Below are 21,932 nucleotides of genomic sequence, written 5' to 3' on the forward strand. Positions count from 1 at the left end.
AAATGTTTTTTTTTAATTTACAAATATATATTAAAACAACTACCTTAGTACTTGAAGGCATCTAACTTAACAGCGCCAATGTTCGTGTCGTAAAAAAAATCGCTCAGGTTATTGGTTGTAAATATATAGTTCGGAAATTTTAAGTTTTAGAAGATGTAAAACAACAATATATCACTCCTTTGATAATGGGATGACCGTAAATATCTAATACTAACTAAAATATCTTTAGGCAACGGTTCGTGCCGTCCTCCCCTCCCTTATAATAGCTTGTTAAAGAGTAAATTTTGAGCTCTTTCTATTCGGAACAAGGGCTATAGATTGTTTATCTTATGGGTTTAAAACTTTGAAAACTACTATATTTTAATATTAAAGTATAGTTATAACTTATAAAAAATTATAAAAATTTATAGTAAACACTTGAGCGGTCAAATATCATTACACCCACTACCTAGCTAACAGCTCTAAGAACAAACGCGCATACCAGCTCTAATATATATTTAATTAACAGCGTTGCTTTCGAAAGTTAGATTAGTAGAGTTGTAAGCATATCATGAAAAGTGACTGAGCACGATAACTTTATAAATGATCTTTTATTTCCTTAAAATGGGCGTCCATCACACTTTTCCGGCGCCACTATTTTGGCCAGAAACTCGAAAATTTTCATTTAAATGCGCTACTTTTGAACGTAGCAAAACTCAATTGAGCTATCAGTGGGCTCATGAACATATCTATTCTTATAAATGTATACATTATAATGCTGAGAAGACGCTAAGTTATATAAGTATGGCGCACTAATAATATCTATTAACAGGGCTAAACCGCCTGCATCAGATCTTGCTAAAAGTCTGCACTAGTCATTAACAACTTTGAAGAAGAATGTCCTCTTTGTGGCGAGGCGAAAATGTTTTTAGGGTTGTAACAGGAAACCGCTCACTACGGAAACTTAGGCAGAAAACCGAGTTAGGGATAATTTACGAGTAATTACACCTTTAGTTATATACGTCGGAATGGCTACTCCTTAGCTTAAAACTTAATTCTTCTAGGTTATATGGATATAATTAATGCTGAATGGAGCAGAGGTTTTTACGACTGAATTTTTGTTTTTAGCCTGATTAGTTGAACATTTAAAGAAAACACCATAGTTTTTCAAAAGTTAAGAGGTTCATTGTGTTGTCAGTTCAATAAAAAAAACTTAATTTACAGAAAGAAGTTAATTTTGGTTATTATTTTGGGACTTGGTGACCTTTATTATAATTTATAAACAAAAGTTAGCCATAAACGCTACATAAAAGCAAAAACCGCTCAAAAAATTAAAGCAATTATTCTCTCCTAGGGTAAATTTGTTCTATCTTAATCCTTATATAATCGTAAGAAAGGTCGAAAGGAGAATGCACGGTTTAAAACTTTTGACTTAAGAAGAACCGCGTAGGAAGCATCTCTCTTTCGACTTCCGGTCGGAAGTTTATAATTTAATACTAACTGTTTCGAAATGCTCTAGTAATTAATTTTCTAAACAAATTAAAACCACATGACAATGTAAGTCAAATACAAGACAAAAAAAAGAAGCGCTACCTTACCTGCTAGCGCCATACTTTGTAGTTTATGGATACTCCTCCTACCACTAAGCATGGAGGCAGTTTAAAAAAGGATATTTCGTCAAAGAAGATTTTGATAAACCTTCTTACCTTATATGAAAACGTAGTTTGTTCAAACTAAAATCTTAACCTGTTTAACTTTGGTTACAAAATTTACACTGTTAACTATTAATTTCTAAACTATTCACTTGTACAGTGGATTTGTTACTACTCTTCTGTTCTCTAAAAAGTTAATATTAGTCCTAGAGGCTAGTAACAATTAAACTTACTATCCTAGACATTCAATTTACATTTCTCGCAGTCCTCCAAACAAAAGAGAATTTAAGCTAAACAATCAAGTAGAGAATCCTTGTCCTTATTAGTTTGAGTTAATTAAGATTAAATTATACATTCCTAATTAATTGGGATGTAGCAACAAGGGGGTCAAAAGTTGAGATAATCGGGAGTAATGCTGCCAACGTTTTAAGTCCTCTAATTCTAATCATGAATCTTTTTATATAAAGCCAATCTCCTAAAAGTTTGGCAAATTACGCAACAACAGAGTGGTAATATAGACCAAAATTTTCCTTATTTAGGCGAGCTAACTCAAGCAAAAGTCGCGAAAAGCCAGCATTTTGAGAACAATAGTTATTATAACAAAGAGACACTCCTACATTTTGCAAAAAGCACAACCCCTACAACATAAGGAACAAGTTAGTCTATGAAAACTTGCTTGTCATTTAAACCTGGCATCTAAAAGAAGAAAGATAACTTTTTTAAAGTCACACAAGAAAATGAACGAATTGTACATCATAATTTGGGCACTAGCTGCCGCAGTGTAAGCCATCCAAGATGGATAAATAACTATAAACTTATTAAGTAATACCTCTAAGGTCCTATTAAGTCGAATGTACGATAAGAAAGCACCTAGAATCCCCAAAATCTAATTGCAACCTTATTGGCGTCTGGTACGGCTGCGTAACAAAAAGACTATGTTAAACATAGGTAAGTGCGCTATCGTTTACAACAACGAAGACTCGCTTGAAGATTTATTTTTAATATTGAGCACATTATTGTTGCAACAAAAAGAAGTGAGGGGATTCACTGCAGTTCCAGTGAGGTTGGCATAAACATTTAGACGCGTTAAACTTTATAAGTTCAAAACGTCTTTTTTTGTCAAACGCTAATGTAGGTGTAAAGCCCCAGAGCTTTTATACGACGTGTTTTGCGAAGAGAAGGGGTCGAGTATGCAAAGGCTACTTCAACCAAACCTAAATATGGAATTCCCAAGAAAGTGGGGTAACAGAGAAAAAAAGAAAACTTTGAAATACTATAACCAACCGCAAAGCACTACCACTGCTTAAAAAGAAATATATGCGCTATCCCGCGTCGACTGGCTTATGTACCCAAATTTCACTCAACGTGTAACTCGATTATTTTTCTTTCCGTTTACATATCTCCGCACGATTCTATAAAAATGATAATAAAAAATAGGGGCTCTGTGTTTTTTAAGACTTTTTTCATTTTTTATAAGTACATACAAAAAATGGGTTTAGATAATCGTCTAAACTGGGTTATTTTGATAGATGGTAAATAAGAGTAAGTAACAATTAAAAATACTTAGCTTTACGAATTATAATAGTATTAGTAAAATCTAAAAACAAATGTAAAATATTAAATCTATTTAAAAAAAAAACTTGAAATCCTAAACCAGGCTGGGTCCTGTGTTAGTTAATTTCGTCATCATATGGTTTAAGGGTAGAAAAGTAAAGCTTAGTTTGTCAGGGCAAAGCAGTTAAGTTTTGTTGATAAATTCATAAAGACTTAAAGAAGCGATCCTCTAAACTACTAAGCTATCGTCTTAGCCTAAATTTGACGACCTGTCAACGTTAAGCTTTTATAATGTTCTATCCCTCAGATATACTATCACTTAAACAGTGACTACGGTTCTCTAGAATCAAACGCCGAGCTATGACAATAAAGGCGCAGAATAGTGGGCGACACTAAAAAGAGAAAAAAAAAACGAGAAGCGCAAGCCATACGTTTTTAAAAATGATAAAAATTTCCACTTTACATATTTGGTGCTACTAAGTGTATGGTTAACTTAACATCAATAACATTAGTAGTACCCTCACACGATAAAATCGCAAATCCGTTCTGTAAGATTAATTTCTAACCAATATGCCGGGATAATACGCCTAAGTAAAGCAGAGAATACAGATTTTTAAACTTTAATAGCCTTTTACAGAAATGTAATCAGCGACTTTAGAACGGGTGAAGCAACTATAAATGAGACCTAACTCCAATGCATTTGCAATTTTTAACGGCATCTTACACCCCATATATAGAAATGCCTGGAAACGTTAAGGCAAGGCAACTAATGTCTGCACCAAATGTAGACATATTTCTATATGACAAGTTGGCGAGTAAACTTTTTTTTAATGAGCACTGGCAAGCAAAAGTAATTTTACTTCCTACTTGGAGCCGACTTACTAAATGTTTTTAAAAAAAGATGAGTTTTCCGGTTCAACAAAGCATTGTTCTCAAGCCGTCAACAGATAGTGCCATAGCTACCGACACGCCAAACGTAGATATAAACTCAGAACTACCAAATCACGGCGTTCAGATTCAAAAAGGTGAAAGCAATATTGTGCACGAGGCGAGTCCCCCCTCTGCCATAAAAATAGAGGATCAAGACACGAAAATCAAAAAAGAAAAGCGGATTATGCAGCAATATTTTAAGTTATTGCACATGAAAAATAGTAGCAAAGATGAACTTCCCTATAACTGTAAACAAAAGTTGTTATATCCCAGAAGAAACAAAAACAGGCTAAAGAGAAAAATAATTATAACAGTAAGTTTAGTGCTGTTTATGGTAGTGTCACTATTAATACTAGCAGTGTTGGTGTTGTGGAAAAAATAAGATTAAAGCAACGGGAGGGCGTAAAAACAGCCCTAACGAAAGCAACTCACCTAACAATGAACTTTTAATATTGCTCATTAAATATTTTTATAAATAAAGTCCGGTACCAATAACAATGTAAACGTTTTAAAAACTAAAGCGACCAAAAAAGAAATTTTTCTTGATATAAAAAAGGAGAATTGAACTACAAACATATAAAATGCTTTACAGAGAATAAAAAGCTAAATATCAAAGAAATAAGTATAACATAATAGCACTTAATTTTATTAATCTAAATTTTTTAAAGTTAATTAATAAATATATTAAAGCTTACCAAAATCTAAAACGCCTATAAAGCTCCTTTCTAATAAAAGACATTTCCTTAGTAGTAGAATCCAACAGACCAGAGTTTTCCTCTGCTCGTCTAATTAAATAAGGAAGAACTTCTTTCACCGGGCCGTATGGCACGTATTTGTATGCCTTATAACCAGCCTGACTTAAGTTATACGTAATATGATCACTCATCCCAAGCAGCTGACCAAAACAAATTCCACCTTCAGCTTTTGAAATATTCCTTTTATCCATTTCTCTACAGATAAGAAGAGCCGAGTCTTCGTTGTGTGAGGCGATCATAAACTTACAACGAGGGTACTCCGATAAAAGCAGTAAAGCAATGTCATTATAATTTTTGTGCGTTTCTTCAACACTGGAAAATACCGGGCAATCATAGCAGAACTGTTGGCACCTCGCGCGCTCATGGACTAGATAAGCGCCGCGCACCAGCTTGCAGGCGAAAACCCAACCTTCCCGCTTAGCGAGGTTAAGGCTAGTTTTACAGTTTTCGTGTGAATTTTTTAAATAACCCTGAATGGTAGTATAAATCAAAGGGGTCTCCTTATTGTATTTGCGCTGGAGAGAAAGTGTCAAGTGATCAATGGCGGGCTGAATGTAGGATTGTTCAGCGTCTATAAGCAATTTCACTTTGTTTCTCTGAGCACAAGATATTATCATCTCCAAACGATTAAACATATTTTTCACTCTTCCAATAGAAACTTCATCCAAGCTAGGAGTATTACGAAAGTTGGACAAGACGCCCATAGACAAAGTTGTTGGTTCAAGGTAACTGATCCACTCATCATATTTTATTGCACCAGTCTTGCTGGTATTTATTTTCTTAAAAATAGTGTTGATTTGCTCTTGAGATATTTGAAATTTTAACTGTTTTAAAGATTTCGAAAATTCAGCAAGAGTCAGAGTTTTTTCTTTAGATTCCTCTGTTTCTTTAGAAGAAACAAGAGAACTAAACAAAGCCTTTGTTTCCTTTATTACCAAACTCATATGCTCTAAAAGTTCAGGTTTAGTCAGGGCAGTAATTTTAAGCGCTGCAAACCCATCAGATTCTAGTAAACAAATAATTTTAAAAAATTTCAGGTCATATAAAATAATATCACCAGTACCGTGTTGAGCAGAGCTTGTGACTGCCCGCAGAGCGATCTCAGCGTTAACATCACAGTTTTTCTCGTCTTCATAGCGGTAAATTCTAGCAGACACTTTATCTTGAGAAACGTCTCCGCCTCCAGGAACAGTGTGCCTCTCTTCTACTTCTGCCTCGGCGGCATAATCTAAAACAGTTCCTATGTTAACCTAAACAAACATGAGGAAATATATTAACAAATACAAAAGTAGTTGTAATACCTTTTTTAAACGATTCATGGTAAGTTTTACCTCCGCTTCGTCTATGCCTCCACAAAAATGCTTATAAAAAGTTTTTCTGAGGATCCAATTTGTTATCGTCTCACCTAAAAAAAAAAGGAAAGAAATAGTAAAAATGTTAAAAGATTAGTAATATTTATTAAAACACGGGGAAAACCTAGTATTTTATATGATAAGGTAACTAAGTATCGGGCATTCGACACTATCTTGCGCACGCGACATACGCGAAGAACTAAAAGCGCGTTAACTAATTCAGCAATAGTTTTATGCTTATAAGCCTTCTCAAAGTTATTGAAATCGAGTGAAGTTGAAGATTTCCTCATATCAGATAAAGGGAAAGAGATGACTTTGACTTTGAAATATTTTTCCCTAATAACTTCATAAACTCGAGGAGTCCCCAAGAAAGGCAAGTGCGAAAAACTACGAACAAATGTTTCAACTTGAAAAAATTGATCGTTTTTACAAAGTTTTAGGTGAGAAAAAGAAGAAAAAAAACTATTTTGAACACAAAAGACAGGTTCCGCAGTACAAATATTATATAAGGTGGATACAAAAAACCGCTGACTTCTGTGCGCTAAAAAAAGGGCGCTATGATTCATAATATAACTTTTTGAATTTCTCTTTATTTGAACAGCGTTAACTAAATTACATATAAAATATAAAATTTAACATATATATAGAAAGGTCAGGATTTATATTACATAAAAAATTAATTGAGCTACAGCCAAAAAAGGTATACACAAAAATAACCTCAAACTTTGTAATGAGAGCACGGCCCTTAAATGACGAACACTAAATATAGTCGCTTTAGCGTGGATGTCAATCTTAACACATGATTTTAAAAAAACCAATTGCTAGCCCTCTTTATAGCCTTTCAGAATGTTTTTAAAAGGAGAATGATGGATTTGTTGCAAGTTAGGAATTTAGTGTAAATTATAAAAACAAAGAGCAATTTTTATATTATTAATTGTACTTGTTCATAATTTTTGCTCATTTTTTATCTTGCTGTTTTTGCTAACTTAAAAAGTAATCATTTGTAAACGACTATTTGCTGTATATTTACAAATCATGTCAATTTAATGCTTCTAACATAGTATAACATTCTTTTATAATTAAAGATTTTTTTTCCCGGTCCTATGAAGAAATCTTACAAATTTTTTTATTAAACTTTATAAAAGCACTTAAAAAAAGTACCATAGACGAATAATTGTACTGTGGCTTCTTTTATCAATTTATGTTTTAAAAAAAAAAAATAGTGCAACTGCTTGCGTTTAGTAAGGAAAAGTTTTTAAAAAATCGTTTAAATATATATAGGACCAAAATTAGTTTCAGTTAATCATAGTCATATCAGCTTAGTAGCTTATCCGTTTAACGGCCAACCAGTATTTTACTTTATAAAATTTAGGGCGCCAGTCAAGAAAAAACACAGTTGTTCAATAATACAAAGTTGAAAACAAAAATTAAAAAATAAACCAGGTTATTTAAATTATTTTTTTCTCTCGAGAACCACAGTTTTAAGTACTGAATTTATCTTAATAGAACCATTGGGCTCTAGTTTATTTTGAAAACAAAGGCAGGAGAGTTGAACTTCATATGACTCCTTTGTTTGACTTGTAAAATATACAACCCTAAATAATATATACCTTTATACACGTAGACAGTTCTTATATCTAAGTTTTTTAATAGATAGGATTATCTTGGTTTTTCTTTTGCTATATACTTATCAACATGCAAAATAATCGGGTGTAGCTTTTAGCACTAAGCTCATAGTGATCAAAATATTTATAAAGAAAAAGATTAATCTGTGTGACAAGAAAACGCTTCAATCTAATGTTTGCGTTTAAATAAATTTGATTGGCAACGAATATTAATAATATAATTACTTCTAGAACGACCAAGAAATTTCGTTCAATTTAGTGTACTATGTATTTCTTTATTTATTTACGTTTCGACACACTACAGTCGTTCTATCTACTATAAATTAAACTGCTTAAACTAAATTCCCTCATTATGAATAGGTTGAGGAAGCTAGCCTTCTTTACAAATATAAGGACTCTCAGACTATCTTCATAACATAAAGACAACCCTCCTGTATGGCAATGCAAAAGAGATTCAATTTTACATTCATGACGTAGTTAAGAATTCCTCGCAAACCAAGGTGCGCCTGTGACATTTTAAGATGATTGTTTTTAAGAGCAAAGCCGAGCAGTAAGATCATAAAACTTATGTGTAACTAATATTAAGTCTGAGAATAGCTGTCCACGTAAGGATTTTCAGGATTCAAATTGTTTCTTTGGCATATGAAAGGATATAAAGCAGAAGTTATGTTCTTGATTTTTCTAACAAGATAATTAAAGAGGCTTGCAGACTAGTTTGGAGTCGTTAATAACGCCGAGGTACTTTACTTGATTGCACCAAGGAATAGATATTTGCGATAGCGTTGGAGCTGTAATCTTTTCCCCTTTCTTTTTCTTGAGATCATCGCAAAGCATTTAGTAGGGTTTATCGTAATTTTTAAATTGCAAACCATTTTTCAAGTGTATAAAGATAGGTATGCACATATTTAATAGCTAATGCAGTTGGTTTTGAACTATAATATATGGCAATGTCGTCAGCGTTATGAGCTAGGAAGATTTTGTTGGAAGGAGAGGGAATGTCGCACGTGTATAGGTGGGATATAAAGGTGACATTAAAGAGTCCCGAGGGGCTCCAGCAATTTGACGAGAAGGAAGGAATCGGATAGTAAAAAAAGTTGCGTTCTTGAAAAGATTTTTAATTGCTTACCTCTAAGCTTTTCTTTGTTTAGGTCCAACTTAAATCTCCAACCAGCAATAACAACGGGTCACGATCTGATAATAATTCAAAAATGTTAGTAATGTGCAGAGGATTCGATATGTCCTGTAATAAAGCCATGTCTAAAGCACCAACGGAATCTCCAGTTGAGGGATATGTGGTCTTGAAGGGGGCTAAAACAAAAACTCCATTATCCTCCGCTTACTGTGCTAGAATCTTGCCACCTGGATTGCCTTCCTCCTATTTTATGAAGAATGCTTGCTATCGGGGCCTCCATAAACAATGACTGGGTCTCACAATAAGCATAACTATACCTCCACCTCCCACCCTTTCCCGAACTTGTCTATATATATAATATTTAATATGTCGTACTTACTTCCCCTTTTTTGTAAAAAATTCAGATATTAAAATAAGGTCAATATTCATTTAATAGTTAATTATATAAGCCCCCGTTTTTTAGTTAAAAATGAAAGGGGGTTGCGATAAAAGTAATATATATGAGAGCAGTACTATGTAACTTTTATCTTTGCATTAACTTAGGCACGTACATATTAGTTACTCGTTATCTATGTAAATATAGTTTTGTTCTTAAAGGAATAAATATAAAACTAGCTGCATCTTAGCGGAGCCTTTAAAATTCATATTTTAGTTATTACTTCTACTAACCTTCGAGGACACGTAAAATACTTACTGCTATAAAAGTGTGTAATCACAACTTTAAATATTATAATAGGCTTAGAAATACTTACATGGAATACATAAACATAAACACTTGAATTTAAATTTAACCTAAATGAAGGTTTTTTTTTTAGTTAATTCTGTAGTTCTTTCCAGATGTTCAAGCTTATTGATTCTTTAGTCCTTACTATCATAAGAAGCATATATTACAAACAGCTAACAGGCAAGTACTTACTTTTATATTCTGAGTAATACTACTACGACTCAAAAGAAACTAACCCAATAGTGTTTCCTGTTCTTTTAAATATAAATCCAAAATTTACTTATATATTTTTCTCGTAAAAGACCGTATACAGGTAGTACAGAAGCTTTTATAATTTTTTTATGTATAAATTTACGGTTCGTATAAAAAAAACTTTTGTATATAGCTTCTAAAAAAAGTTAACAGATAACTAGTTATAATTATAGTTATTACTACAATAATAACTAATAGACAAATAACTTTAGCCTTGCTTTCTAATAATAAAAATTACTACAGCATTTTGTATTTTCTTTTTGTTATAAAGTTTTACAGATTTCACAGAAGTTCTCTGTAAATAACATTTTTCTTAAAAACAATACGTTACCTTGTATAATTTGATGTATCGTTTTCAAATGAAATCATATTTTTTACTTTTAACTAAAAACAAAAAATTGTTAACCAAACCTGTAACGGGAGTAGTAGATAATACTTCATGAGATTCCGTTCAAAAGTTTTTTTTTATTTGTTTAGTTACAATTTGAGAAACTTATTTGTTTGGTTTAAAACATCTAAAATGTACAACTAAAAACTGTTTCTTTTTTTCCTAATGCATATACCTTCTTGGTAACTAGCTAGTCCTTTAAATTTAAAAACGGATAAATACTTTGCCCATTCATTTATTTTCCTTAGAAAACATTAAAAAAAGCTACACGGTGGTCGATTATAGTTGCAGGCACAAAAAAGGCAATATTTTAGTAAGAAGCTTTTTGTGACAACTTTTGACTTACTTTTAATATGGTTGTTCTCCTTACACCGACTAAACTTGTTTTTCTTTGCAGAATTACCCAAAAAATAAGAATATCCATATATATCAATGAGCTTTATGGTGAATAATTAAATCTGCTGAGCTGTTTCAGCTTGTAAGACACTACGTGATTACTGTTTTAGGATAGATCTTAAGTCAACCTACAGAGAATAGTCACACAAACTTAATAACTAATATTCTTGCCCAAACTCTGGTAAACGTAAGGATTTTTATTAATTAGAGCAAATACACTTCTAAAAGGTGTTTACAATACACCCGTCGGGCTTGCCAGAACTTGATTCTAACACTTAACTTATTTGCCCTACAGAAAAACTAAACAAAGTATCGTCAACAAAAGTTTTGTTAAATTTAGTATTTATAGAATTTTAAACGTCGAACTCGGTGGACTAAAATTTAACTTTTGTGTTTTTTTTTGGGTATTTTACCTCTAAATTAAGTCTCATAATTTTCAGAAGGAAGTGTATACGTGTGTATATAAACGATATGTATCGATATCATCACTTCAGGCACAAGGCAAGGCTTATCTGTAGCACTCTAAACTGAATTTGATTTTAAATTAACGTAGAGTAAGATAGTCAGCTCTCCTGTAGCAGCAAAGTGCTTTGTAATATACCGCAGTAGGATAAGAAACAGCGTATTAAGTGCTTGAAAGCCTAAACGTCGAAGCTTGTTAAAAAAAAATAATTTAGCAATCGCAGTGCTTTGTAAAATGCCATAACGATTCTTGTACAGCAATAATTATTTCACTTCGCTCTTCAAAGTTTAAAAGCACAAGCTTGTTAATTACTCGCAAAAATTTGAATAAATGTTAGATATTGATCAAAAATACGGAAATGGAAGAAATTTGACCACATTTTAATAACCATAACTCCTTAAGAATGCGTCGAAGACGAATAGCAAATCTTTGCTATAATTATTTTATTTATAAATTAAAATAATAAATTTCTATATCCCCATATGATTTTAAAGGAGCGTTTTGGTTACCTCTATAAAACTTTGATCTGATTTTTATTTTATCCTAAAAGAAAAGGCTTCTTTAACGGGTAGCTAAACATTTAATACAAAACTTCGTACGAAATTCCCCTCGCGCGCAATATTTTTTTACAAACCCATTCACTAGTTTGTTAAATATTATTAACCTAGAAATTTACCAATTTTTAAGCAACTCTCAGCGTGACCTTCGCTTACCCAAAATACCCACGAACTGCAGAGAGACCAAAGCACTGCAACTGAAATTTTTTTTAAAAAATACATTTTAACTTTAAGCCGCGCAGGAACTCTCCGTCTTTGTCCGGAGAACTTATTCTCTCCTTTATTTTAAAAGTAGTAAAGTTCGAAATAAAGGTGTTGTATAGTAATATATACTAGGTTACACCCCATTTTACAGCAAACAAAGAAACCAATAAAAAAAAAGTAGTTTATAAAACTTTCATTATTATTTTAAAAAAGTTATTATAATACTACGTTAATATAAAGATTTGAGCTCGTCATTATTTTCTTCTTCGGCAGTAAATTTACCGATAACGTGAGGCTGCCTGGAATACTTTATTGATAAATAGTCTCCAATAACATCCAAGGCCTTCAGCGCTTCATTCAACTCGCTTCCTTCACGTGTTCAAAAAGTTAAAAAATTATATTAATTTCTTTAGTGCCAGTAAAATTGAGGTATATTTAATAAGTTTATACACGATTATAATAATATGAAAGTTAAAAAGGAGACTTGAATGAGCCGCGGATAAACAAAAGCGAGCACGCGAGGAAATTACTTCGGTGGCCGGATAGCCTACCACTACGACGGCTATGTTGCGCAAAAGCATCATCCTTGAGAAGGCCCTAAACAACGTATTATTATCACAATTATTATTATTATTATTATTATTATTATTATTATTATTATTATTATTATTATTATTATTATTATTATTATTATTATTATTATTATTATTATTATTATTATTATTATTACTAACGCAAGTTTTGCAGGGTGATAAATAAGAAGAGGGACAACAGGAGAGTCATCCGAGCCGTAAATAATGAAGCCCATTTCAATGCATTTTCTTCGAAAGTATCGTGTGTTCCTTGCAAGCTGGAGCAATCGTTTTCGACCTTTCGGGATAAAAAAAATATTATAGAAAAAAATTATATATAAGAAAATTATAAACCCTCCAAAGTATTAAAAAAAAAGTTTAAAAATATTAAGCTTGTAGGCAGAAAGAAATCTATAATTATAGATATAACTATAAAGCAATAAATTTATAGAAAAAAGTTTTTACGCAAAAAAAGAGACATAAATGAAAATAAGCAAAACCTTCCTCTGTCCCATCAGCACCTGAAATAATATCAACAGTTTTAATGATTTGCGCGCATATTGGCGCTATAGGATTGGTCAATTACACTATCAAATTTTTTTATGCGTGCAGGGGATTAAAAAAAAAGTAACCGGACATGGAAGGCGCGTAAACGTAACTATGCGCATTTATTCGAAGATGATCAATAATCTTTTCATAATATTATTATTATTACAATTTATATATATAAAAACATCAAATATAAAATAAATAAAAATTTAAGTAAAAAAAACTTAATTGGTTAATTTTTTTATTCATGCATTAATAAAATAAAAATAATGAACTTCTTTATCAGCGGCAATGTACCCGCCAGACGCGCCGAAGCTTTTCGTAAAGGTCCTTAATAACAAATATAGAAAATAAACAATTTTTTAATAAACATTTTGATTAAAAGGTAAGCCATAAAGAGTGCAAACTATTGGTTAATATTTTTATTTTTTTAACAAATTATACTTTTTCTTTCCTTTATAAAAGCAAACTTTATAGAAGTTTTGCTACTAAAAAGTAAGCATAAAATTGAGCATTAAACAATAAAAGTTTCCTTATATAATATAGTTTGGGTCGAAAATTTTTAATAATTTTGATATTTAAGTGTCATTATTGATTATATTATTATTATTATTATTATTATTATTATTATTATTATTATTGCTTACCCCATCATTATATCAACATCCATTGTGTCTATGCCCCAATACTCACACACGCCTCTTCCGCTTTTTCCAATGGAGCCGATGCTGTGGGCCTCGTCCAAATACAAATAAGCCTTTACAAATATAAAGAGGTAATAGTTACTATAAAAATAGTAGAAAAATATATTAACTGCGTTTTTGTGTAGAAAAACTCCTTAAAAACTATTGGTTTATAGTTTCTTATTTGGTGTAAGCTGCTAGTGATTAGGTTAACCCAAAAGGTTATCTCCGATTGGCCGAAGCTAATATGCGCTTTATTAAGGGTTTTTAAAGAAAAGTTCCTATAATACACGTGATGTTCACCGTATAAACTTTTTTGCTCTTCCCTCAGTTTATAAATAGCCAGTTTTTTATATTAAGATAAGCTTTTTTCTTTAAAAAAAGTTATTATTTTATACTCACAATATACCAACACATCCATTTACTTTTAGAAAAGTACAATATATATATTGCAAAAAAAATAATATAGAAAGAAAAAAACTATAAAAGTGCTATATATGATAAAACTTTATATTTTTTCTTCAGGCGGACAAGCGCGGGGAGGTTGGCTAGTACGCCCTCCATGCTGTAAATCCCCTCCACCACTATAAGTATCTACCAAGCATTATCGAGAGTTTCGTATTTTTCTAATGAAAGAAAACTTTTTTCCAGGGCTTATGAGTCCTCGGTTGCCCAGAAGCAATCATTCGCTGCAGTAGATATTCGAGATTTTCCATATCTTAGAGAAAAAAAAAGGAGCGGAAAGCACGTGTTAACATTTTTTTTAATTGAATCATTTATATTGGATTTTTATATTTATTAAAAAAAATAAGTTATTACTATTGTGCTTAAAAACTTGAATGTTGGCGCCAGATATACGCGCGCCGAAAACTAAAGAGGCGTGGTTGAGAGAGTCACTCAAAATAATACAGTCCTAAAAAGACAAACAATAAAAAAATATCAATTAATTTCATGAATAGATACTATATTTTTCTGTTTCTATACGCAATTCTATTGGGAAAAACACATATTTTTATGTTTCACGACGGTGCAGTAAAGTGGCGCTGCATTTTTATTTTATTACTTATTTATGAGGGGATTGACCCATTATAGTTATTTTTCTCTCACAAGCGTAAATCATAGGTGCCCCTCCAATGAAATCGCCAGTATTAAGCCTTCAAGAACCAATGAGCCAATGACTGCTGGTAGTTTTTAAATATCCAAACATCAAAAATAGTGATTGGTCATCATGTTGACTTTGCTCTTGCTATTGGATTAGTGCTCTTCTCTTACTGTAAATTAGATTCCTGGATAACTATTTGGTAGAATATAAGTTGCTCTTTACCATAATTGTGCCCATAAACAGCGTAAGCAGACAATTCAAGGAATTTTATAATTATTTTATAAATATATTATTTTTATACAACGCTTCAAGGATCGTTCTTATAAATAAACTTTTATATAGCAACTTTTTTTTCTAAAACTACACAGTAGTAAAAAGTATAATATATGAGTTTTCATAAAAAAAATAAACTTTATCCACTAAAGCAGGAAGGATTGTAGAGTTGGTGGCAAAGCCCATACCAATAACCATAGCAGCTTCCTGAATATATATAAATATATAAACACTATCATTCATGTATATATATAAAGCCAGATAAAGCCTTCAAAGTATTTTATATATTTTTCAATGTAAATATATTCATTATAATTCTTGTAAAGCCTTTCCTTTCCTACAAAACGGGCAATGCGCTGTTCACAATCCAAAGTTATCTTTTTTAGAGAAATAAAGTTTTATAAAACTTTCAAATAAAAAAAAGTTATTAACAGTACGTCTTGCGTTCCCAATTCGATGGCGGGGCTCGCAGTAGCAATTCCGTATTTCTATCAAACAATAATATATATATATAATGTAAAACATTTTTAAAATGCAAAAGTTCAATAGTAATTAATATTATAATAAATAAAATAAGTAAATTAAAGTGAGATAAATAGGAAAGTAGCAATACTTTTATAGCAACCACAGCAAAATCTGCACAAGGACCTTCATTCTGAGAAAATCCTTAAGTAATAAAAAGTTAAAATAAAAAATAATTTTTTTTGTTATATATCATTATAAGAATTTATATACATAAGTATGTAATCTAGTTACTAAGAAAAGTTTACTAATAAATAATAATAAATATATAAGCAAAGAGAAAAATATTATACATACTATCAAATTTTTTTCTACTAAACAATTCGTAAAAAAAGTATTATATATAAAAGTTCCAATCGTATCATATATAAAATTTCTTTTTAAATCAATAAAAACACATCATTTATAAAAAAACCGAAATTTAAATAATAACCTTTTCACCAATCATATTAATTAATAATCAATTGAAATATTTCTTCCAACCACACCAATTATAAGTCTTAACGTCACAAAAAATTAAATTAATAAAAGTAACATTAATAAAAAATATTCTTTTTTTAATATTATAGTAATAATATATTGAAAAATCACAACTTCTTAAATGTTCAAAATAAAAAACTGCTTATAGATAGAGAATAATGGACTTTATAGTACAAATAGAACAAATAAATAGTAAACTCAAGTCATTACAATTGCGATGATAATAATATTTAGTATTTAATTTAAAATAATAAAGACATAATAATTCATTTATTATTATTAATAATAAAATAATATTTTCAAAGTAAACATAAAATGTATTGAAAATTAAAATTAAAAATGACAAAAAGAAAATTAACTAAATTACTGAAGAAATTAAAGTTATTTTCCACTAATGCTATTAGATAAAAAAAGCTAATACTATTGTTAAAGAAAAATAAAACTCTAATAATATGATTTCTACCAATAATAATAAAGAATATAACCTAAATAATTATAAGATCCCAAATTCAAGCAATTCCGAAAGCCTAAAAAGATCAATTTCCATTAAATTTAAAAATTATAATTAAATTACCTTTTTTTTCCTTTAAATTGTTTAACCATTACTATACATCATTAATTTTAAATGAATAAAATTAACTTTTAGAAGTAAAATTAGTTACACTTTAATTATAAAAAATAGAAAAAAAGTAAAGAAATAAGTAGCAATTATAAATTACTTGTGTAGACTATTAAAAAAAAAGCAAAAAAAATATATTTTCTATTAAAATTATTATTAAATATCAGTGGCAAGCAAAATGAAAATTTTCAAAACATAAAGCTGACCACTAAAATTAAACAGGCAGAACCATAAAAATTTTAAAATATTTTTTAGCAGTAAATTTTTCTGGGTATACAAAAAAACTCTTTAAAATTTTATACGATAAATAAATAAAGTTAATTAATTTTTAGAGACTAGCCGTCGCTGCTGATGCAATAAATAAATTTATTTCTATCATGTGGTTAATATAAATAATTACTAATTACTATAATATAAGTCAAAAGATCACGTAAAAAATTGCAGTAAAGCAATAATTTTATTGGAAATATAAAAAGGTAAAATTTTATAAATTTACTAAATCTATAAATTTAAATTTTTTTTAATTTTAGTAGATAAGTATTTAATTTTTAACAAAAAATTTTTCAAAATGAAGGCAATAAGAATTAATAAACTTTAAGTAAAGGTTCAACAGTCAAAATTCTATAATATAATATTATAAAATTATTATCTAAAAAATAAAACAAAATTTTATTTGTTACATTTTTACATTATTTTATAAAAGACCGAATATAAGAAATTAGTTTATAAATTTTTTTATGCGTAAACTTAAAAATAAATATTTTTTAAAGTAGAAAATAATCTAAAACAATAAATATTAAAAGTGAAATACTTTTCTTTACAGTATAACTCCAAATATGATCGTCCCATTCTCGATGCAAAACGTCTACTCGCCCGCCTGAAGAGAAATTAAATGTTTTGTATAAAAAATTTAAATAGTTTCAAACAAAATCCACCTGGAACGTTAGTAACCGGTCTATTATAACAATCACTTAAACGCCGGTACATATTCTTCTTAAAAAAATCCCCAAAATCCGTAATCAATGGAACAAAACCTGAAAAAATTGTACCATTACGTTTAAATTAAAAAGAAAAAGAAAGGGTTGAAGTCACTTAGAAAAATTAGCATTAATGTTTTTATTAATAATGTCCTTTAAGCTTTAGTTTCAAACGAAACAAACATTTTCGTTAGATATTATAATTTATAACGCCGGACTTTTAGTAAGTAAAGATGATCTTTTCAGTACAAGATATTTGAAACAAAAATGTAGAAATTATAGCCCTGAGTAAACGCTTTATATATAACGAATTATATCTCCTTCTGAAAACTTGACAATACATTTATAGAAGTTATATAGAAATTTCATATTTGTTAATAATTAAGAATTAGTAGTTTTACTTTTTACAAAGATACCTTTGTGGAAAAAAAATTAAATTCGCATAAATAATAGATACATAAGTATCGTTACTGATATAAATTTGTTAAAAAATTTAGGAATAAAAAATAATTTTAACGCTAATATACTTATAAAATATAAAGCTGGGGAACCAAAATTTTTATTATAAAAAATTTTGTTCAATTTAAAAGACTTCGGAAAAAAATTTAAAAAAGTGGAACAAAAATTGAGAAGCACTCGTAATCTTTACGATGAAAAAAAAGTAAACTCGATTCAGTGAGAAAAATGTTTCTAAATCTGCTTAAAAAATTATAGGGGACGAGGCGTGCAATCCGGATGCGACTTCGCAAATTAAAAATATTCATAAAAACTTATTTCTCTGCCTATTGCTAAAGTTCATTCTTAAGTAAACTTGCTAATATTTTAATTAAAATACAATTTCGTACATCGGTGATTAAAAATTTAATATTGTTTAAAGCAACTTCTTTTTGTGCTTATAACATATAAAAGTCGTCCTACTTCTCGGTTAAAATTTAGATATCAGCGTAATATGAAATTAAAAAACACATTGCAAAATTTACTAAAAAAGAGATTATCAATTGCAAAACCATACGTTCAATAAGTATAATAGTTTATGTAAGTAACAAAAATAAGCTCTATGTTAAAAAAGTGTTTACTTTTTATGGTGATAAATTAATTATTTAAAAGTTATAATATATTTAATTTTGATTAAAATAATAGTTAATTTTTGCTACTAAAAATCAATCAAAACTAGGTTTTATAGTTTATTAGTATGAATGCACTAAAGCTACTAAATCACACTAAATTTTTAATTAAAAATCAATATGGCAAACCAAAGAGAGTCTAAAGTTTAAAAATAATATTTACCTCTAAAGCAACTATTTAATATTCTTAAAAGAATGAGTAGAAAAAACTTTTGCTTCTTTCAATGTATAATATAAAGGCAACAAAAAGGTTCAAATTAAGTACCTGATTTCAAAAAAGTTCGCTTCAGGTATTTAAAAAAAATGAAAAACAAAAAAATATTAGTTTTCACAATGCAAAGCAACACAGAAAATTTATCAAGACAATTTTTTAAATTAGTAAAAAAGTTAAAAGCTATTCTCAATCCTCTTTATCTATTAATTATTGTCATTCTTAAAGCTAAAATTAAAATTAAACAATAAAACTCAAAAGAAAATAATAGTACGACTTAAAAAAGGACGTTTAACTTTATAAAAAAAGAAGGCATTATTTACACCTTCGTTTCCTTTTTCAATTTCATTAAGTACGTCCTCCTTAACTTTGAGTTTTACAAGTAAGTCATAAATGTGTCCGTACACAGATAATATAGCGTAGCTGAAATATGTAAAAAAAGACACCCAAATTGACGGCTGCTCATAATCGTTATAGCCTATTCATGACATAAAAGAAAATACGCCGGTGAGAACAGTTAATGATTTAATTATTTGAAAAACAGTAGCAAGTCAAAAAACCTTCAAAGATGGGTTTTCTTAAATGAGTACTTTCATGGGCAATGTGAAATTTTTCAGTAGTATCTGCCGTTTTCATTGTTAAATTTTAGTTTATATCGCTCAGACTCAGTACAATTGTGGTACTGTTATCAAGTAAAGAGGTAACTGTTTGTAAAAAAGCCCTCAAAGTTTATTTTTATGGTTTCACAGTTTCCTTAAAGGCTGAAGTTTTCATGTTATAATTGTTAATGGTAATCTGCCAATATTAAACGTAGAACTAATTATAGATATTTCGATGTGCAGAAATTTTAAATGAACTGTTAACTAAGGTATCTAGCAACTTAAAACCTCTTTTACACCCTTTTTAAATTAAAGTAAACTTAAATTAACACCTGTTGGCCTTGCAAAATCGTTATGGTCATCAAATAGTATATATTGTATTTTTATATAACTATATTTCTTTACTATATTTTTACGTTAATGTTTTTACTTTTAACAATTAATTAATTAATTTTTTAAAATAACATGCGCCTGGTTAGTATTTTTTCTGTTGTTAAAAACACCTTTCTTTTAACATTGAAGATTTTTTTAATATGTACTTTGAGTTTTAAAATAGAATACTATTAAATGAAGGGATTAAAGCTTAATAAAGAAAAACTGGCAACTTATTTTATATTTTATTTGAATACCAACCCTTAAACTTCAGTAGCATAGTTTCTAACGTAATGATAACAAGAATTTGTAAACTTTAATAGGGAAATACTTCTCGTTTTCAAGCAAAGCTTTATTTACCCAACAAATGTTTATGAAAACTAGCCATTTCGTCTTGTTAGGTAAAGGGGTCTTGTGTCTACTAACAGAATAACAATCTAAGGTAAACAATAAAAAGGCAATTTCACCAAGTAAAGGACTAATCGATATGTAATATGGTAGTAAAACCTACTTATGAAAACGGCGAACTTACTCTTTACAAAGGAACAAGAAAAGCAAAAGCAAAAACTAAGAACAGTAGTCGGTAGGAAAAAGGTTTGTAAAATATAAACCTTGCTCACAATTCTTCTAGTGGGTACTAGTGTCTAGTTAAACTAGTTTACTAAGTATCTACTTAATTGTCCCCTAGACTACTAAGCTATATATTAACTTTGACTAATCGCCCGTTCAACAGTCATTTATTTTTTTTTAATGGCGTTTTCTATTACTCGATCGAGTTAATAACTTCGAATACTCGAGCGCTCACACAGGTTTTTAGTCGTTAAGAGTCCAAGTAAAATTGTGCCCTTAACGTTCGAATTAAACACCGAAATTAGCTTTCAACCGTCATGCTAAGAGTGCGCCGCGCCTTTCACAACTTGTAAGTTTTTCCACTAAAAAGGAAGATTGCGGAGTTCGTGGTGAAGAGTATCAATGCGCACAAACCACGACGCATTGTTAAAAGGCGCAGCAGTTTGTCATGTCGTACTTAATGCGAGAGCTCACTGCCGATAAATCGCAAGCAGGAGAAGTATATGCCATAGTTAAAGCCTTCGCCTACGAAAGTTTACTTCTGCCACACAATAGAGGATATGCATTTGGGTCGCTGCGTCGCTGTCTTGGCCTTCGCCGCCACGTAGCTTACGTGTGGACGCCACTACAACTTTTAGAATAATGACCCCCAGGTATTTTACCAGAGAACACCACGGAATTTTCATATCGTTAAAAACTAACGGAGTCGGCAGCGCATGGCAGTTCTCCGTTTTAAGAAGCGCCTTGCTTTTTGCTGCGTTAGTGGAGAGGCCCCATTGACGACACCAGCTAGCAAGCGCCTCGAGATTAAATTGTAAGTGCTGACATAGTAAAACGGGTGAATTTGACGAAGAATGAATCATTGTATCATAGGCGTAAATGGCAACCAGGTGTGAGGGTGGGCTGGAAGAGAGATTTCGCTCGTATAGAGCGCGAATAGCAGCAATGATAGAAGAGACCCTCACGGGGCTCCCGATATAAGATAGCGAGGCGACGACAGTACAGCGCCTACTCGCACGTTGAAGGCCCAGCCGTTTGGGTACGACTTGAGTACTTCTCGAAGACCCGCGCGATATTGCCAAAGACTTAGCTTGCTTAGCAGGTCACCATGCTATACTCAATAAGCTTACTTAACATCGAGAGAGACAGTGCGGTGGCTATTCAGAAATTAATGGCTCTGTTCGTCCACTCAGTTAGGCGAAGAATGTGCTGGGCTGCTGAGCGCTCTTGCGGAATCCAAACCGAAATTCTGTTAAATTCCAGAAGTGTCCACAGACGCCTTCAAATGATTAAGTATCATTGCTTCAGCTATGTTA

General features: G+C 30.4%; 3 protein-coding genes across 3 annotated transcripts; all 3 read right to left on the reverse strand.

Annotated features, from left to right (window-relative positions):
- Window positions 1-4,806: 4,806 nt before the first annotated feature.
- LOC135120383 (proline dehydrogenase 1, mitochondrial-like) lies at window positions 4,807-6,574 on the reverse strand. The gene is made up of 4 exons (XM_064044683.1): window positions 6,347-6,574; window positions 6,172-6,275; window positions 5,934-6,120; window positions 4,807-5,876 (listed from the first exon to the last, which is right to left on the reverse strand). The coding sequence occupies exons 1-4, from the start codon at window positions 6,510-6,512 to the stop codon at window positions 4,807-4,809; spliced, it is 1,527 nt and encodes a 508-aa protein (XP_063900753.1). The 5' UTR covers window positions 6,513-6,574.
- A 5,618-nt stretch (window positions 6,575-12,192) lies between these two features.
- On the reverse strand, window positions 12,193-15,345 carry LOC135120384 (serine palmitoyltransferase 2-like). Its single transcript, XM_064044684.1, has 11 exons — window positions 15,281-15,345; window positions 14,587-14,680; window positions 14,409-14,485; window positions 14,275-14,361; window positions 13,732-13,841; window positions 13,360-13,414; window positions 13,168-13,225; window positions 13,036-13,101; window positions 12,698-12,833; window positions 12,448-12,560; window positions 12,193-12,332 (listed from the first exon to the last, which is right to left on the reverse strand). Exons 1-11 carry the CDS (start codon window positions 15,338-15,340, stop codon window positions 12,193-12,195), a joined length of 996 nt encoding a protein of 331 aa, XP_063900754.1. The 5' UTR covers window positions 15,341-15,345.
- Window positions 15,346-15,381: 36 nt separating this feature from the next.
- LOC135120385 (serine palmitoyltransferase 2-like) lies at window positions 15,382-19,746 on the reverse strand. Its single transcript, XM_064044685.1, has 8 exons — window positions 19,636-19,746; window positions 19,401-19,553; window positions 17,699-17,797; window positions 17,575-17,640; window positions 16,630-16,671; window positions 15,756-15,808; window positions 15,580-15,630; window positions 15,382-15,519 (listed from the first exon to the last, which is right to left on the reverse strand). The coding sequence occupies exons 1-8, from the start codon at window positions 19,709-19,711 to the stop codon at window positions 15,382-15,384; spliced, it is 678 nt and encodes a 225-aa protein (XP_063900755.1). The 5' UTR covers window positions 19,712-19,746.
- Window positions 19,747-21,932: the final 2,186 nt, after the last annotated feature.

Source organism: Zophobas morio, unplaced genomic scaffold (genome assembly GCF_036711695.1).
Source record: "Zophobas morio isolate AGI-343-1 ecotype UQ-CSIRO unplaced genomic scaffold, CSIRO_AGI_Zmor_V1 ptg000379l, whole genome shotgun sequence".
In the NCBI taxonomy this organism is placed as follows: domain Eukaryota; kingdom Metazoa; phylum Arthropoda; class Insecta; order Coleoptera; family Tenebrionidae; genus Zophobas; species Zophobas morio.

What these genes read in the sequence shown, in the direction of transcription:
- LOC135120385 (XM_064044685.1), bottom strand. Translation starts at nt 19,711, where the DNA reads ATGAAAACGGCAGATACTACTGAAAAATTTCACATTGCCCATGAAAGT. An exon ending in ACCGGTTACTAACGTTCCAG is followed by an intron (nt 17,641 to 17,698) that starts GTGGATTTTGTT and finishes ATTTCTCTTCAG; the next exon opens with GCGGGCGAGTAGACGTTTTG. An exon ending in TTGCTGTGGTTGCTATAAAA is followed by an intron (nt 15,631 to 15,755) that starts GTATTGCTACTT and finishes ATTGTTTGATAG; the next exon opens with AAATACGGAATTGCTACTGC.
- LOC135120383 (XM_064044683.1), bottom strand. Translation starts at nt 6,512, where the DNA reads ATGAGGAAATCTTCAACTTCACTCGATTTCAATAACTTTGAGAAGGCT. An exon ending in CCATGAATCGTTTAAAAAAG is followed by an intron (nt 6,121 to 6,171) that starts GTATTACAACTA and finishes ATGTTTGTTTAG; the next exon opens with GTTAACATAGGAACTGTTTT. An exon ending in CACAAGCTCTGCTCAACACG is followed by an intron (nt 5,877 to 5,933) that starts GTACTGGTGATA and finishes TTTGTTTACTAG; the next exon opens with AATCTGATGGGTTTGCAGCG.
- LOC135120384 (XM_064044684.1), bottom strand. Translation starts at nt 15,340, where the DNA reads ATGGTTATTGGTATGGGCTTTGCCACCAACTCTACAATCCTTCCTGCT. An exon ending in GATGTTGATATAATGATGGG is followed by an intron (nt 13,415 to 13,731) that starts GTAAGCAATAAT and finishes TTTGTTATTAAG; the next exon opens with GACCTTTACGAAAAGCTTCG. An exon ending in ACATTGCCGCTGATAAAGAA is followed by an intron (nt 13,226 to 13,359) that starts GTTCATTATTTT and finishes TATTATGAAAAG; the next exon opens with ATTATTGATCATCTTCGAAT.